Source organism: Xiphias gladius, chromosome 21 (genome assembly GCF_016859285.1).
Source record: "Xiphias gladius isolate SHS-SW01 ecotype Sanya breed wild chromosome 21, ASM1685928v1, whole genome shotgun sequence".
Taxonomy (NCBI): domain Eukaryota; kingdom Metazoa; phylum Chordata; class Actinopteri; order Istiophoriformes; family Xiphiidae; genus Xiphias; species Xiphias gladius.
In genome coordinates, this window is record NC_053420.1 from 11,500,084 (window position 1) to 11,518,420 (window position 18,337).

General features: G+C 39.5%; 2 protein-coding genes across 4 annotated transcripts; both read right to left on the minus strand.

The window, feature by feature from the left end:
* Positions 1 to 3,376: 3,376 nt before the first annotated feature.
* timm17a (translocase of inner mitochondrial membrane 17 homolog A (yeast)) lies at positions 3,377 to 9,505 on the minus strand. 2 transcript variants are annotated; one of them, XM_040116555.1, is made up of 6 exons: positions 9,398 to 9,505; positions 7,473 to 7,572; positions 5,582 to 5,645; positions 4,853 to 4,981; positions 4,136 to 4,246; positions 3,377 to 3,939 (listed from the first exon to the last, which is right to left on the minus strand). In XM_040116555.1, the coding sequence occupies exons 1-6, from the start codon at positions 9,421 to 9,423 to the stop codon at positions 3,863 to 3,865; spliced, it is 507 nt and encodes a 168-aa protein (XP_039972489.1). In that variant the 5' UTR covers positions 9,424 to 9,505; the 3' UTR covers positions 3,377 to 3,862. The 2 variants fall into 2 exon arrangements, with proteins under 2 accessions (XP_039972489.1, XP_039972490.1); XM_040116556.1 differs by having other exon boundaries at positions 9,303 to 9,398.
* Positions 9,506 to 12,668: 3,163 nt separating this feature from the next.
* lmod1b (leiomodin 1b (smooth muscle)) lies at positions 12,669 to 18,262 on the minus strand. 2 transcript variants are annotated; one of them, XM_040158900.1, is made up of 4 exons: positions 17,356 to 18,262; positions 16,861 to 17,177; positions 13,894 to 15,618; positions 12,669 to 13,814 (listed from the first exon to the last, which is right to left on the minus strand). In XM_040158900.1, the coding sequence occupies exons 2-4, from the start codon at positions 17,146 to 17,148 to the stop codon at positions 13,788 to 13,790; spliced, it is 2,040 nt and encodes a 679-aa protein (XP_040014834.1). In that variant the 5' UTR covers positions 17,149 to 17,177; positions 17,356 to 18,262; the 3' UTR covers positions 12,669 to 13,787. The 2 variants fall into 2 exon arrangements, with proteins under 2 accessions (XP_040014834.1, XP_040014833.1); XM_040158899.1 differs by having other exon boundaries at positions 16,861 to 18,261.
* Positions 18,263 to 18,337: the final 75 nt, after the last annotated feature.

The following is an 18,337-nucleotide window of genomic DNA, read 5'->3' on the forward strand; positions in this document are numbered from 1 at the left end:
TTGAACTTATTATTAGTAGTAACAGTGCATATGGCACCAGCAGCATTTAGCAATGCTTACATCAGTATTTCCTTCAACATACAACTAATAGAATGACACTGTAACAATAGCAGTGACTACTTCCCCTTTCCTTTTATTTTTCTATTAAAAGAGCTGGACAGACATGTAGGATTGTTTGTATGTGCTCTACTGTGTGCCATTCCAGTTATCACTATTGCTACTGTTACTGTTACTTCACATCATCTCCTTTTTCCTAACATATCTGATATTGCTCTCATGATTTACATTTTTTTTTAAAGACGACCACATACAAGGGAAGGCGGCAGAGGGAGGGAGAAGAGGTGAACACAAGAGGGCTGAGAGAAAAAAATATCCTAATGTACTCTGATACTGTCATAGATCTGTTCACTTATATTCTCAATACAGATAATGTTGGGGAAAGAACCCTGATACAGCTTATTCCTCTGCGCCACATACTAACCGTTGTTCAAAAAGTATCAAAGACACATCGGTGAGCCACACTGCCCGATCATGTTCCTTCATTAACACGAATGTGAGCACTGTGTTTTGCTTAGAACCAAGCCCACGTGCTCCATCCTGCTGCCATACTCAAAACAGAGCTAAACATGTATTAATCCTCTGTTGAGCATAGTCCCCAAAGACTCATTTCGTACTCCTGCGTGAGTAACATTTGTGGAGAAACTACAGTGCCCAGCTCTTTTAGAAAAAGGAGTCCTTTTTAAAAGTCAAACAATATATTTATGAACCATTTTTAAAGATTTTTGTCTTCAGTGGGAATAAATGGGTTTAGGGCTGAGTGCCACAGACAGGCTGGGCAGTATTGAGAGTATTGAGAGGTGGACTAATGCATTGATGATTGTGGTCTCCTCATTGGATTTGTTGACAGAAACAAAAGTATAGAATTTCGCCAGCCATATCTTTTAAACATTACTAGAGCTAAAGTGATTAGTGGATTGCTCAAACAGTCCATTGGAGGAGAAAATAATGGGCAACTCCTTTGATAGTCAATCCTTTGAGTCCATTTTCATTTCATACCCCATAAAATGAATCGAACAAATAATCTGCAGACGAATCGATAATGAAAATAATCCTTAGATGGAGCCCCAAACATCCCATATTCTTCAAAGATGAGTTACTTTGCGGTTGTCAAATCTGTCAGGCAGTCAAAAATGCAAAATTGACTAAAGAAAAGAGCTTTTTTATATGTATCAATAATCATCATATCATTGGCCGTGGGATATATTACAAACTCCATGAGCCAGAGCAGTTTTCAAGTCTTCTGGGGAAAATCCATACCCAGTCTCAAGTCAATCAAGACCACCAGGTCCACATCAAGTCTAAAATCTTTTCTCAGCAAGACTTAAGTCTCAGGCTACTTTTTAAGCAAAAATGCCAAAAACAATATCATTGTTTCCTGCTTCTCGACTGTGAAGATATGCTGTTTTTTAACTCAGCCTTCTATGATAGTTTACCGAATATCTTGTGATTTTGATTGTTGGTTGGAAAACACAAAGGATTTAAATATCAAATAAAGAAATAAATACAAATCATTTGAATGATATTGAGCTGCACAGTATTGATGGCCGTAAATCGAAATAGACACACCCTGGTTTATTCATTGTTAGGCAAAATGTTTCAAATCAGCTGCACCTTTTTTTTCCAACATTACACATTCTTGAAGGATGAGTTAATTTTTGGTTGTGAAACCTGTGAAGGGGTGAAAAATGCAAATATTACTAAAGGAAAGAGAATTTGATTTTTCTATGTGAAGTGACTAATCTTTGCCAAAGGTTCTCTAAGATCACAAACTCCATGAATCACAGCTGTCTTAAGACTTTGGGAAAGTCAAAATGAAGTCACAAGTCCTAATAAGTAACTTTCTAGACCAGTTCAGGTTTCACACAAACGCAGCACTTGAACATTTTAGTTTAAGACCCGTCAGTGTTGTTTTTGGCCTAAATAAAGATGAAAATATTAATCTATTAATCCAAGACTCGGTCGACATGAAATAAATAAACTTTGATTGTCAACTAAAGCAAGTTAAACTGCCAAAAACAAAAACAACTTAAAATTCCATCTTCTCAAATGAAAATATTTGCTGGGTGTTTTTAGTCTTCTGTGGCAGCATTTTTATTACTTTTGGGTTTCTAGAGTGTTGGCTGGACAAAATAGGCAATTTAACTGTTGAGATGAAATGGTCAATTGGGAAATTGTGGCATGAGTCCTTTTTAAGATCAAACGAGTGCTTTGATTAATCCAGAAAAGAAAAGCCAGGTTGATCGATACAGTCTCTTAATGCTTAGTTTAGCCCTAGAGCTAATAATCAGATATCCAAAGTGTGTGGTAAGTGTAAGGTTTTCTGAAAGTCTTATTTAATGTTTTGGAATTTTTTTTTTTCCAGGTTAAAATTTGAGACTTTATTGGTTTTGCTTTTAAGGCTCAAGTCAAGTCTTTGGACAATCAGGTCTCAAGTAATAATAATAATTATTATTATTATTGTGACGTATATTGGTGTACGGCTCTGCCACGAGGGAACAATCCCTGACCCCAAACACATGACGAACTGGTGATGTAGAAGTTGCATCATGGTCCCTTCCCAGTCCCCCTATTCATCCGGTATCCTTCACCTGTAACTACGCTGAGCTGGCTTCAAACCGATAACAGGTGTGTGACACAGACACACAAGAATGTGCGAGAAAAGTGCTCCCTTATGTGTCTTCTGTAAAGGCCTCCTAAAAGAGCCACTTACACAGATTTGGGCAGGCAAAGAGAGCGACGCTGGTCTGGATATATTTGGGAGGAGGTCCCTCTAGTGGGGAATAAGCAATCCTGCCCAGGCAGTACAGATTATGGCAAAGGTGAAAAAAGTACTGTTTTTTAAAAAAAAAGAAGGAAAAACTGAATTTATTCTGACCCTTAATCTGTATTTTCCATTATCCATACCAGAACTAATAGGATAAATTATTCATGAGGCTAAAAGCCACAGATTTTACTATTTATTTTATTGTATCATAGTACAATCTGTCATACAGATTTTATACAGTATGGATCAATCCCTTGCTTGAGTTTCTCCATTCATTTGCACTGTCTATGCCATCCTTTGTCATTAGCAGTCTTTTCCACACCTCTGTGTTGAATGCAAAATCACTGTCAGATATAATACAACAATCTGGTACAACTCTGATTAAAATAAATAAATCACTTTTAAACAAACTAATCCAGGAATAGCATTGTATCTGAGAGATGTTTGCCTTCGTGACTCTGAATAAAATCAACTAAAAAGGGCCAGCCAAATGTCAGTGGCCAGCCCAAGCAGGTGACATATTTAAGGCAAATAAAGACTAACATGAGTGCATACAAGCAGAAAGATTTTACTGTATATATACATAAGTATCAAACCTATATATAAGTATAATTTATTATGTTCCATGTGTGATGTGTTTTTGCAAGATTCAACACTATCCAGAGCTTTTCTGTCCTGAACTCCCCCGCTTGTTGGGCTACATGCAGTATATATTTTGAACAAAATAGAAAAACACATGCCATCCCCACACACCCACAATTATCAAACAATAAATCCCACCACATCTCTGTAGTTAACAAATGTTAGGTGAAACAGATGCTCATGACAAGGCTGAGAATGGCAAAAGGCAGATCTGTACATGGCTCTTGAGAGAAGGAAAATGAAGATGTATTTTGTCCTTCACTTCTCTGACACAGTCCATAAAATCGGGTGCAGTTTCTATGGTTTGATGGGTTTTATTTTGCATCCCCATTTCTTCTCTGTAACTTCAGCAAGGAATTCAAAAAGGCCTAGTGGACAACGAAATGGGGAGTCCTCTCACTGATATTGTCTGTAGTCTCCAAAGGAAGGGGTGGGCATGGGAGCAGGGGTAGGTTCCTCTGCAAACTGAGGCCCTGGAGAGAGAGAGAGAGAGAGAGAGAAGGTAAACTTCAGAGTGAGATGACAATCAGAGGTCTAACAGCTGTTAACAACTATAAAAAAGGGGAAATACCCTTAAATCTTCATTTACTCTTGAGCTAGTTCCATACAATGCCCTTCAGGTCAATCAGTTTTATGATACAAACTTCCAATATCAGAAGTATCACTCACCAGTTGGGAACTGTGAAGAGGCAAACCTAGTAAGCAGGATTCCAGCGCCCTCTATCAACGCCAGCAGAATACCTCCCATGGCTGCAGATCCTACCATGGCTACTGGTCCATCTACAGAGGAGCAGGAGATAATGACAAAATAGTACAATGCAGGTCCACAGCTGACATAAACCTTCAGATTCAACTTGGAAGTCAAGATTTTTTTTGCCTTTAGTTAAGCAAGTCTACTAAAGTAAGACTTTTATAGAGTCCAACAGGTAACAAGTTTTTTTTTTTGTTTTTTTTTTACATTTCATGACCACAACTGAATTTAGGGGACATACTGATTTGCATTGCTGTTTGAAAAGGCGTCTTTTTTTGAAACTACCACTTAAGTGTGAAATCCTACACTTAAGGACTTTATTATTACTATTGTGCATATGACGGAAGTGGCACTGATGTTGTATTATGCTGCACAGTTCATACGGTACATAGCTCAGAGGAATTCTTGTCTGTAGAACTAAAGATATCGACCAGTTTTAAGGTCCTACTTTCTCCAGTGGTATCGGACAGTTTTGGAAAGTCACAGTGACAAGCATAGTGCCTCTGTGAAAAGGTGAGCTGATTGTATGCCCGTTACTGAGCTGAGCAAAACATCTACTTCGTTTGCCATTTGTATGAGGCATCTATGTGCTTACTGATGACTTTTAACTGCCAGCTTCTTCTAAGCTTACTCACTTCTTGCAGCGAGGATAGCTCCTGTCATGGCCCCACTTGTTATTGAGTTCCAGGGATCTTCCTTCCCTCGCACTTTTACTAAACCACAGTCGATCATGGAGAAGAGGCCTCCCCATACTGCAAAGCTACCTGCAAACCATCCCAAAAAAAAAAAAAAAAAAAACTTTCACATAATTTAAACAAGAAACTCTTAAGACATGCTTTGCACTTTGTTATGTTTTGTTGACACAAAATGTATTCCTTTAGTATGAAATACCCACCAACTCTTATCAGTGGCTGAGTTCTCCCAAATTAAAAATAGACTACTAGGATTCATATCTATTATGCCACTTACAGTTGATCTCCAATGGTGACATGTTTTCAACACAGAAAAAAGTATCAAAATGCCCATATAGCTTATATCTGTGTTTCAACAAGGGCTGCAAAATCAGTATATTTAGCAAAGTTTTGAAGAAACGATGATTATTTGCAACATACAGCAGCAGATTATACAGCAGCAGTGGGTTTTGAGAAGTTTCTGTGCACGAGTTTTCCTGCCATGATCAACTTATTAACATTGGAGTTGTAAGAACGATAAGCAACATAAACAACACGGGTCCAAGCTGGCTACAGCCCCTGTCCTTGAAAAGGAGGACAAATTAACCTTTTCAGCCTAAAGAGAGTATTTGATACTAAAGATAAAATATTATTTAAAGGGAGATGATATTTAAATGTAGCATTTGTTCTTACCTCCAAGCTGTGGGGCTCTGGTCTTGATGGCAGTCATGCTACCTCTCATTCTGTGGCTCATCCCCTACAAGACAAGAGTGCAAAAAAAAAAAAAAAAAAAAAACAATCAATAGAAAAATTGTAAACTTAGGATACATTTACCTACTGTTTCTTAATGATGTGAAAATGCCATATTTCTTAATTGTAGTCATTTAAAACTTGTCAAAATCAGGAACCTTGAAGTGTAGTACAATATATTTTTACTGAAGAATTTTGAGAAGTGATCTATACCAGAAGCACTGACACTTTGACAATATGTAGGTTCACCACAGTTTCATATGTATTTACCAGCCAACTGTCCGCTAAGGATGAACACTGACAGCAGTGACATATTATTTGTGCGGCGTGGTGCAGGAAAATTCTGGGGCTGAGTGATTGTAACAACCACAGCAAGTAATCGAGCCACTGGTAGCAGCCGTTTCTGTTCAAACTTTTACATACATTACACATATTGTGCTATATGTCATAAGCTATTCCTAGATCTCATACACCTTACAAATCTATACCAAGTTGATAAATAAAGGTGAGAAACACACTGTCTGGCAAAAGTGAATATTTTTCTGATATTCTTTAATAAGATTTTACTAATTGTTCTTATCATTCTTCACACGTCTTTTTTTGAATGAAATGAAACACCGTAGTAGCTTTTTTCTTCTTTTTTTTTTTAAACGCAGTGTTTCTTTTTCTGTGGGGAAAGTCTTAAGCAGCAACATTCATATCTTGTTTTTGGCAGTGAAAACAAGATATAAATTTGGTACTACTGATCTCAGTTGTGTGGTGAAAGGGAGGAAAATGTTCCAACACTGCAGCTGACAAGAGAGGTTGATAAAAGTCCTTGATTTATTTACTCAGACATCATGCAAATGTCATTATGAAATGTCTGATAATGCAGAACAGTGCCATTTTGTACAAATATTTTACTGTCTCGTTTATTATCTGACAATGTCAAAACTGCATCAGTTGTATACACTGATGCCAGTATCAACCCAGTCTCATGTTGTATATAGTGTTATAAAAGGTATCTTAATAATTGTTGTATTTGACTGAGGCAATAGAGCAAGGTACAGTCAGGGCTTCGACAGCGCGAGCGTTTCACTTGCATTTGTGACTAAAAGTGGACGTGTGCAAGCTGTAAAATGTATTTAAGAGCACATGTGCAAACAAACATTATTACAAAATTCAGCAAAAGCAGCCTCTATTTTTTTTTTCAACAAAAGGGTTGATAACAACAACAACGACGACGATTACGCAGTCACTGCGCTGAACCAATGTTGGCTGTTGGAGGAGAAAAAAAAAAAAAAAAAAAAAAAAATCACGTGATCCACTCGTCAGCGCAAAAAGCCAAAACCACATCAAGAATTCAACAAGAAGCTGCCTTGGGCTGTCCATAACAGAAGACTTGATGTGGATAAGCTTGGAGGGTCCTTCAGTAGAGCAATTTGATCCCAGTCCTGCTGTGGGCCGCTGGCTAGGTTCAAAGCAGGCCAGACGACCTGCTTACAAAAGCTGCTGGACCAGTGATATCCTTTGTGTGTAAACGGACTGGGTTGACTGTTTTTGGCGATAAGGACTACTTAATGATAGAGGAGTTCATACCGTTCATACCGCTTATACAGTTTATACAGTTTAAAGTAAAAATAATAACAATCATTAAATAAATAAAGTTTGAAGCAGAAAAAATTAAAAACCTATTGTACTTTTTGTATTCAAATAAAATATTTCATTTCGGTTACAAATGTCTCCTCATATCCCTTTATTAAGGAAAAACACATTATTTTTACACATGTGCTCCCTGGGAAAAAAGTAAGCATCAAGCCCCGAGTACAGTTTAGATCTACATGACTGTACTTACTGAGGGTGCATTTCTGAAGCCTTTTACTGCCTGGAATATTCCTCCTCCAATAGCTCCCATGGTGAAGGCTCCCCCACAGTCGTCTACAATCCTCCAAGGGCTACAAGAATAACACAGCCATTTAATAAGGTTCACTGTCACATAATAATCAGACAAAAACAGCCGTGGAAGTTGTAATTACACATTGATAATACCATAAACTCTGAGATCGTAGATTAATCTTGATATGCCTGATGCAGTGTATAGATGTGTAGTTAATGAAACCAAGGGTGATTATGGAGGACAAAACCTTTTTAGCTCCAAACTGAAGAACAAAACCGCGTGATGCACTGCATTTAAAAGTTTATAAACATTGAGGTACAGCCCACTGAGAGATACAAGTGAATCCTGGACCAAATGCACTCCTGTACAGGTCACAACACAGTGTAGCGAAAGTAACAGCTTGCTAACACTAGACATAAACTGAAAACGTGAAATTTAGCAACATACAAGCATGTGACCTTAAAACGCAATAACTTCCAACATTGTTGATAACAGGGCAGGTCAATATGGTTGATATCAATATCACAACATTAATACACAGGAAGCGGCGAATGTATGCAAATATGGATTACTATGTATTAGATCAGAGAAATCTCTTCATGTGTTTTTACCCTGGATGATTCTCTTTACCTTTCAGAAAATGACTCCTTTTTAGAGCTGAAACAATTGGTTGATTAAATGATTAGTTAAATCGACAGAAAAATAATCTTCAACTATTTAATGGATTAATCATTTTAAAGGCATTTTTTCAAGCAAAACTGACTGTTGAGCGGACAAAAGCGGACAAAGCGAGACATTTTAAGATGTCCCCTTGGGCTCTGGGAAGTCTAGATGGGCACTAAAGGATTAATCGATCAACTGAAAAAATAATCAGTAGATTATTCCATTATGAAAACGATGGGTAGTTGCAACCCTACTGTCTGTCTTCCTATTTTATAATTTGCTTAAATCTGGACAAATGAACTTTGCATAATAGCAGCACATCATGGTAATGCACCACCACAATTTAATTCCACAAAAAGCCAATAAATGCGTTGCCACTTACATAGAGTTTAGGAAGTGATAATCTTCCATTCTCTTTATGACCTGCTGTCATTACTTTTTTGGCCTTAATTTTGTAGTGAGAGTCACCTTCATACTGTTGGCACATACTTAACATTTAATAAAAAACAGCTATGCAGCTTCACTTCCATGCATTTCCAAAGCTACCTGATACAATTAACTGTTCTGTATACGAGCAATGCATAAATTATTTTTGTCTGATATTTTCTGAGACTGCGTGATACAAGAAAATAACAATAAACGTATCACTAAATCACCAACTTTGGAAAAACACGTTACGTTAACTCGACCCCGACAAACGCAATTTTCAATTCCGAATAAGTTTGACTTATCCAGCAGTTGTGCAATCTTCATGCTGCCCCCGGCAGGTAGCTCTCAGGTCGCTAACGTAACTAGCTTGCACATGTTAAAGCAATATCCTCAGCGTTACCTGATTTAACTTTTATTAAATCAGCTGCACATTGTTGCGGTGGTGTTTGACATTCACTGTAGGTCACCTACCACACTGTACACAACTCATTTAGCTAAATGAAATGACATGTGGGTGAGTGAACTGAAAAACCGACAAGGTCACTAACAACGTGATTAAGCAACGGTGCAAAGCTAGCACACACTGCTAACGCAGATCTATGTGAAATTAGCCTTCCTGCTAATGCCAGCTAACCGGCCAGATTTGTAGTGCTTTGGGTAAGCCACATTTTATACCATAATAATAATTATACACACTTAACGTTGTGGTTACTCCAAACAGAGGCATGGACAGAAGTTGGCAAAACAAAGAGGAAAAGTTATGTTTTTTTTGTTTTGTTTTTAGGACTCACCATGGTTCTCTGGCATATTCCTCCATTTTGTTCTTTTTCTGTTCCCTCTGACGTAACGCTTATCGATAACCTGACGTAACCACGTCACGTGATATCTTAAAGGAGTATTTCGTGTGTTTCAAATGCGGCAAGTACAATACAATAATGTCGGACCAGGTTATGATCGGGTGGGAAGACGAACTTATTCACTCATTAAATGGATGAAATTATTTTGCAGCGGAGGATCAAGTACTCAGAACTTAGGATAAGTCTGGTGATATGGTATATTTTTCTTATTTTCAACAAATCCCGTGAAAGGACTAAAACCAACAATGACCAGAGCCTACAGTCAAGTATTTTTTGTGAAGCTAAAATCTGGTATTAAAATTAGTGTTTTGTTGTGACTCTAACCCACATACGTGATCCTGCTGCCATAAATGCTCACAAGAGCACTTAATGTGTATTAATCCTCGGCTGAAAATAGTCCCTAAAAATGCACTGTATACTCCTGTATGAGAAACACGTGGTAAAAACTACAGTGCCAAGCTGTTTTAGGAAAAAATTGAGCCTTTTAAAAAGTGAAAGTATATATTTATGACCTATTGTTAAAGATTTATGTTTTTAGTAGGAAGGGTGCTCGGGTGCTACAGACTGTGTCTTTTCAATGGGTTTGTTGACAATAACAAAAATATAGAATTTTGCCAGCCTTTAAGTAAAAGTACTAATACCACACTGTAAAAATACACCAGCGGACCTAAAGTACATGTAAAAGTCCTTAAGTAAAAGTATGTATAATCAGGAAAATGTATTTAATATGTATTTATATCATTAGATTATTATTACTCGTCCATTAATGTGTAAACAGCAGTTTACTCTTGTAACTGGTTCAGGTGGAGCTAGATTTTAACTATTTATATAAGTCTGCAACTAATGACTGTTTTTATTATGGATTAATCTAGTGATTATTTTCGTAATTAATTGACTGGTTTTTTGGGTTATAAAACTTACCAAAATAGTGAGAAGTGCCCATCACATATACCCTAATTGTATATACTATTGGGTAGTTTAATCAATAACAAAACATCATATTTTCTAAACTGTTCACGTTTTTCATGCAAAACCTTAATTTGTAAAGTAACCAAAGCTGTCACGGAGACTTTAGTGCAAAAAGTACAATATTTCCCTCTGAAATATGGAGTAGAAGTTTAAAGTGTTATGAAATGAAAATAGTCAATTAAAGTACAAGTACCTCAAATTTGTATTTCAGTACACTACTTGACTAAATGTACTTAATTACATTCCACCGCTGTTATTTTCTTATCCTATGAGTCATGTTAAAAACATTTGGGACAACACAGACCCACAAGAAATAGTTTATTTATCACCAAAGCCAATGTATCGTAGTACTGAGGGGCCAGATATTGCCAAATAGATATGTTTAGTCTGGGGGGGAGACCAGTGTGTCAAAGGAGGCTTTTATAGTTATGTCATTATAAAGGTCAACCTGTTATCGTAGCTTTATTACGCAAGCAAGCACTTTTTGAAGCAGAAATTAGAGGGGGAAGAGAAAGAAAGACAAAGACAGAGTAAAAGAGACTGAGAACACAAAATCAAAAGTTGTAAAGTCAAGAAAAAGACAAATGACAAAAGACATACCTAAAGGTACTTTAGATAAGATACTTGAGATGTCAACTGATTCTATGATGTAGAAGGTCCTGGACCTTTTTGCTTGTGGGTGGCCAGATTCTAATGGTACTCCACGGGAGGTGACTGGTTTTACATTTGGTCTACAGAAGCAACAACATCACTTTGATCGGATAAATCCTCCTCTGGAATAGACGTAAGACAACGTAAAAAAATACAAAACATCTCAAGTCTAGCTGTTGATATTGGTCCTACAATAAAGCAAAAGTTTAAAATAATGGCTGTCAATGATTTCTACAGAGCAAGACTGGATTACCATCACTGCCACAGGACCCTGGACCCACAGACGGGTCAAAAGTCCCAGATTCATTGTGTAAAAGTCACTTGTGAATTTGTTTGCGAATATTCACCATTAAAGCACAATATAAAGTCACATAGTAAGGGTCTAAAGACCAGTCCTACTTTATTGCTGGATCTTGAGGCCCTGTGTCGAAATCTAGTTTGAAGACCTCATTATATCCAACTACATGTTGCACATTTCTAAATGAGTTAGTTTTAAGACAGATTACCACACAGTAAACCTGCGTTTGCGTAGTACTCCAAAGAACGAGGGGTGAAAAGGGGCCCATCAGTCAAGAACCTTAATATACTGTTAACTCGAAGACTAAACCAAACTACAGTATGCTGCATACCTGCTGTAAACGCCAAACAAGAAATGTACAACATTATAATGTCAAGTGAGTTATTTTCTGCGTACAAGTGATGGCCATGTTCTCCTCAGATCCCATTTGTTGGCCAGCGGACAACCAGCAATCTCAACATTTTCGTTCCTTCTCCTCTTTTTCTTCCATTTGAGATCAGTGCTGTTGGTCAGGGGAGCGGCTACAGCCGAGAGACAGACTTCTGGCCCGCTGCCCATTATTAGGAACAAGAAAGGAATGACTCGAAGAGCAAGCCTTCATTGAGAAATGACCAAATATAGGCATTTCATGGATGCAGAGGCTGAGGCCGGGCGATCGAGACATAAATTGGCCTGTAGCTGCTGCTGGTGCTGTTCTCCTCTTTTCTTCTGAACACCCAGGATAATGGCTGCCTCACCAGCTGGTGGTGAGACACTAGACGACTGCAACTGTTTGCCCGCAACCTCCGACATGTTATGGAAACAGCAGCAGATTTTCTAAAGGTTGTTCATTGCCAGCTGCAAAGGCACTGACATGTAAATGTATTTATGATGATGGAGAAGTTCTTAAAAGTAAGTTAAGTCAGTCAGTTGAAAGGATTCGCACACAGTAATTCCAGGATCCCTTTATATCTACTCAGAGACATGGTTTATGCTGCAGCTTGGTTGTTAGCTATGAGCACATACAGTATCTATACATGGCTTTGTATATCTTGCACATATCTTCCTAGCAACTGCTAGATCTGAGGTTGAATGTACGTAGTGGAAATCTGGAAATACAGTGTGCAATTTCACATAGACCATAAACCGGCTGAAACGAATGACAGCTCAACAGATATTCATTCATCCATACCTTGATTTATCATACTGCAAAATATTTCAAAAGTCAGTTCATTTCATTTTACATGTACTGTACATCGTCCCCTTAATGATATCAGCCAGGCATAACATTACACTTGTGACTTGTCATTGCCGACGTACCAGAATATTTTATTGAAGACATACAGGCTCTGTAAGAAAGGCATGTGAAATCAAATATGGCAGAGAATCCTTCATTACAAAGTACATATATGAGTGCCACTCTGATTTTTGTTTATCACAGTAAATTCCTTTAAAAATGACATTCACTTAAAAGTACGACATGAATCAACAGGAGCATCGATATAAGCCAGCAATGGTTTTCCAAATCCCCAAAGGTTAAGACATGTAGATGTATTACATAAAAGTTATGTAAGGTATTCAAACATGCAGGCCAGAACGATTCTGTACAAAATATAACATCAGATACTGAAGGACAGCCATTTGCACTTCCTGATAAAAATGCATTATGTAATTATTTCCATGCTTAAACTCTTTCGTCATGCACCAGGATTCCACTGGGCTGCTTTCCAATCCGTTAAACCCTGCCTGAGATGTCTTGAGATTTGACAATGAGACACACAATCAAAGACCACCTTGACCTTTTTCTTTTTCTTACCCAGGTTTTCTTAAGTCAGGCCGCCATGTTTGTTAATTCCCTGATATTTCCGCCATTTCAGAATTCCCAGTTTGAACAGATTTACAACTGACAAGAATAAGGTGGCTTCCCTCTCCACAAATAAATAAATGGTCAAATTAATGTCCAATATATAATTGATAAACTTTAGTATATTAGAATTTTATAAAGAGTTATTTGAATCTCTTATTAAGCTCATCGCACACTCCCACCACTCTCACATTCGGATGCATACACAAGCCAACATGTTATATGATCGGCTTCATATTATCTAGTGCAAATAACCAGCAAAGCGTCAATATGAACTAAAGAGAAACAACCACAAACTCATGGCACTCTCTGCAGTCGCCTAATAGAGAGCCCTGCATCACTCATTCTCCACAGAGTCCTTTTGGTCCAGTGTTTGAGGGGAGAACTCATAGTGAGGGCTATTCAGCCAACCGATGGGCATCTCATGTTTCACTTTCTCTATCCGCCCAACAGCACAGCTCTTCAACTGCAGCCAGGGCAATGCAGAGTTCATCCTCTTGAAAACTCCTTGATGTCGGCTCTCCCTCTTTCTTCTCATTCACTTTACATTCCAACAGGAAATATTACTGCAACCACTTTGGCACTGGCACCTGTGGGGAAAAATGAAAGGTGAGTATGTCTGAAGGGACTGTGGCTGAGCTAACCTTTCCATAAACCTACCATACGCACCTTCTTGAGTTGTTTAATATTGCTTCCTCTGATCGAGGCAAGCAGTTGGTCCCTTGAGTTCTTGCTACCGCCTGGAGTCAGAGAGTTCTTCAGGGCGTACACATCCAGCGTAGGAGGCGGAGGAGGTGGAGGTCCACCTCCGGGAGGAGGTGGAGGTGGTGGAGCTGAACCCCCAGTTCCTCTTTTAGGTGTCAGCTTTGGTGAAGGCATAGGTGAGGGTATGGGAGAAGGTTTGGGGGAAGCTTTGGGTGAGCTTCGCAGAGATCCTCCACCTCCGGTCTTGGGCACCTCCAGTGTCCCCTTTTTCTCCCCGTTGGCCTGGGCCTGCTTCTGCTCCTGCAGGCGCTTCTGTCTCTGCCGGTCCATGTTGCGACTCAATATGTTTGTTGTGGTCATTCTGGGTCCGGCTAATTCGAAGTGGTAGCCCAATTTGAGCAGGGTGATGTTTTCTTTCAGAATCTTGATCATCTCCATCTCAGTCTTCCCACCGCAGATGTGACGCTGGTTTTGAAAGCGAAGCTCAGTCAGTGTGGAGTTGTGTTGCAGCGCCTGGATAAGAGACAGGATGCCCTTGCCAGTGAGATGGTTGGAGTCAAGGTTGATGCTGGTGATGGTCTTGTTGCTGCGTATTGTGCCAGCAATGGCGTAAGCTACATGGTCGTCTGCACGGCAGTTAGCCAAAGCAAATGTTTTGACATGGGTGTTGGTGTGCAAAGCCTCTGCAAACTCGATGAGTGTTTTTGTCTTGATGACCTCTGAGTTGTTGACATTGAGCTCAGTGAGGGAGGGGTCGTTCCTTCGAACCTGCTCCATCAGCTCATCAAACATGCTTGACTCTTCGTCCTCCTCTTCCTCCTTCACCTTGCTCTTTGGAGAGTTTTTGGCAACACCGTTGCCAAGTTTCTCAGTTTCCTCAGCTTTTCTGACTTTTCCTTTACTGTCATCTTTTTCATTTTTCTCCTCCACTTTTTTCTCTGTGCTAATCTTCTTCTCCTTCTCTTTCACGTGGTCACTGTGGTTAACCAGCTCTTCTCTATCTGTTCTTTTTTCTGCCTTGTCACGTTTCACCTGAACCTCACCCTTCTCAGACCGTTGTCGCTCAAGTTTGACATCAGGTTTGTTTTTATCTTCAGCCCTTTTCTCCTCTTCTTTTGGCTTCTTTTCTTCTGATTTACTCTCCTGGCTTTCTGGCACCTTGCTCTGCTTCTCCACCATTTTAGAGACAAGTCCTTGTGTCCTGATACCCTCCGATTTTCTCTCCTTTTCCTTGCCCACATCCTTTTCCCTTTTTTCTCGTAGCTTTGAGATAATGTCCTTGGTTTTGCTTTCATCTCTTCTTCTGCAGTCTTCTTTCCTCTCTTTCTCTCTGCTGTCTTCCTTCTTTTCCTGTAACTTGGAGATCATATCCTTTGTTTTGCTACCCGTGCTCTCTCTGTTTTCTCTTCTGTCTCTTAGCCTGTTGTCTTCACATTTCTCCTTCTCATTCATCTCCTCTTTCACGTCACTGTCTTTGCTCTCCTGCTTCCTGTATCTACTGGAAAGCCGACTTCGCTCCTCTTTTGAACTTTCAGGACCTTTGCTCTTTCTGCCGTCCCGCTTGGCATCTCTTTCGCTTGCGTCACTAGCTTGTCTTTGTAACCCTGCTTTGATGTCATCATTCCCCTCCTGGCTCAGGCCCATCTTCCTCAGGTATTCCTGCTTCCGGCTCTCCTTCTTCGGCTCACCCTGCAAGAGTGCGAATACGAGGAGTGTGATTTGAAAAAGGATATTATATTATGCCGTGTTATAGGGTATAGCAGTTAAATATATGCCAACTCCAAAAAAAACAACAATTATAGAGTTATTTTAATCAAACTTCGATGGGCAGTAGTGTGTAAAAGGATGTAATGCCCTAAACCAAAAGAAATTGCATCAAATACAAAACTAGGCAATCTTTTTGCAGAATGAAAAGACGTCTTTAGAGTCTGATAATTCAAATAATTTATTGGCGTGACAGAATAAACTTTGTTGTTACAGTGATACAGTATACACTGCATGACATGTACAGTATAACACCTATCGATGCAAATACTTGTGTAACTACTGTTTTCCTTTACAGTGAAATGGCTCCTCATCCATCTGCTCACTGTAAACACACACGTTTTCCCTGACACAATGTGGCATGTGTGTTTACAGTCAGCAAAAGGACAAGGAACCATTTTTTATAGTACAGGGATACAAATGCAGCGAGTAGCTTGCTAAGTGTTTGATTTGTGAGTCTCCATCTGTTTTGCTATGTGAGGCCGCGGCCCTGGCAGATGTATCCTTAAAAGGCAGTGAGCGTAGGAGCAATCAACCAAGGAATTCCATCAGGCCGGGATTAAGAAGCTCCGCAGGGCCGCCGCTCCATCGACTGAAGTGCCTCTCCTTTAAACACACAAACTGCTAGAAAGCTGGCTCCGTGACACTCAGCTGACGAAGTCTCTTTGTGTTAAAAATCTTTTATAGCACGCCACGGGAAAAAACAGGAATGGTTTCGTGTGCTTCCGAGGCTGTTTCTCTGCTTGTGAGGAGATGATTAATAATGTGAAGTGGGTGTAAACAAGCCTCAGAGGGGAAAACATTATTTTTCCTGGCACAGAAGCCAACTCCGGGGAGCACTATTTATGAGCTGATGGACTGGACTCAGGGTACATGAGCTCCACTTGGCACTTCACTTCAAGCAAAAGGAAAATTAGCACATGAAAGCTATCATTAGAACACCTTGGGACACTGGATGTTATGGAATACTGTAATCCATCAGTCATACATTGTTGTTTGCTTTTGAAAAATGCAGGAAGGAGCTGAAACATAAACATCTAAAGAGAGAAATGATCAGAAATGTTTTTTCTTTTCTGATCATACACCTCACTACAAATCAGTCATGGGTGTCTCTGTCATGTAAAACCCACTAAAGCAGATGAGGAGTCAATTTAAGCATCCACTAACCTCAAACGGCTGTTCCCTCTGACTGAGCCTCCCTTTGGTGTCACTCTCTCGTCTGCCGTCCAGTTTAGCATCCCGGACCTTCTTGCTTGTGGGTGGCTGGGCAGGTTGGCTCTCCCCCTGGACAATGATCTTCCCATCCTCTGGGTTGAGGTCAGGCACTTTCATCATGTCCTTCTCCAGCTCCTCCATCTCCTCGGGGGAGAGGGTGGACAGCAGGTTGTCCAGGTCTGGGTCCTCGCTGACCTGGCGGCCCGTACGGGTCAGACCTCTCACCTTTCTCCGGGACATGGTTGCCTAAAAGGACTCTGGGGTAAAGGCTATGCCCGTGGAGAAGAACAGAGAAAATTTGGTTTCTTTGGAGGCGCTGATGGTGTTGGTACAGTAAATCCCTTTATTTAAAATCAGATTATCATGTAATTTCTCTCCTATGGTGAGAAGTCAAGTGTTCTCATAGGCCAAGGCTGTTGTCCTGCTGTCCCGTCGCGTCCCGCTCACCAAAAAGCCACCAGAGGCATCAATCCTGATGTAAAGAGGTTGGACCCAGTGTTGCAGTGACGGACACCAGTGACGGACTGCGAGAGGCTCGCATCATCAAAGCGGACTGTGAGGCTGGGACATTCTTCGAAATCCTCTGAAAGTGCATGTCCATATTTAGTTCAGGGTACACACTCCTTTAAAGGTAATGGGAAGGGCTGAAGTTTACAGAGATGCCAGAGCAGAGTTACAGAGATTTTCTATTACACAATTCATGTTTATGTTGAGACCAGTTCCTGATTATTTGTTTAGTAATGGTCAATTTTAACAACATGAGAATTTCCCATTGAGTTTTCTGCCACAATGAGAAGCGTCATTGTTTCTCTTAGGAACTCTTCCTAATCCCTCGTTTTTCTTGAAACAACAACAAAAAAACCAAAAAAACCTCCACACATTCCCAAAATTTTTGGGAAAAACAGTTCAAGTTAAAGATATAATTTTGTTTTCGCAGGAACTCTATATGACACCAGCAAGCCGATGATTTAAGGGGAAACGGATGAGTTGTGTGTTAGTGTCACATGCTCAGTTCAATAAGTGGAGTGAAACATGATGAAAAGAAAATATCCCACTGTTTTTATTAAATCAAAGGCTCTGGAATTCAGAGACTGCCCAGCACAAATCACAAATTAGGTCAAAAACCCAGTACTAACCGAAAGTATCCAAAAGATGTTTGAAATGAGAGTCAGTATGAGAGGATTGAAAGGAATATGCATGTTTTTTCTTTTAAAAAAAAAACAAGGGGTAAAATGAATAATCTCATTAGCTTTGCTAAAGAGGTGAATTTATGGAACAGTTGTAGTAAGGAACTGAAAATGTGTTGTACACTGTGTAACCTTAAAAACTATACAATGGATTAAAAAATAATAATGTGTGATCAGAACAGCATGTTAGCATTAGTGTAGTAGGGAGTTATAGTAAGAGTTTCTTTTCTTTTCTTTTATTC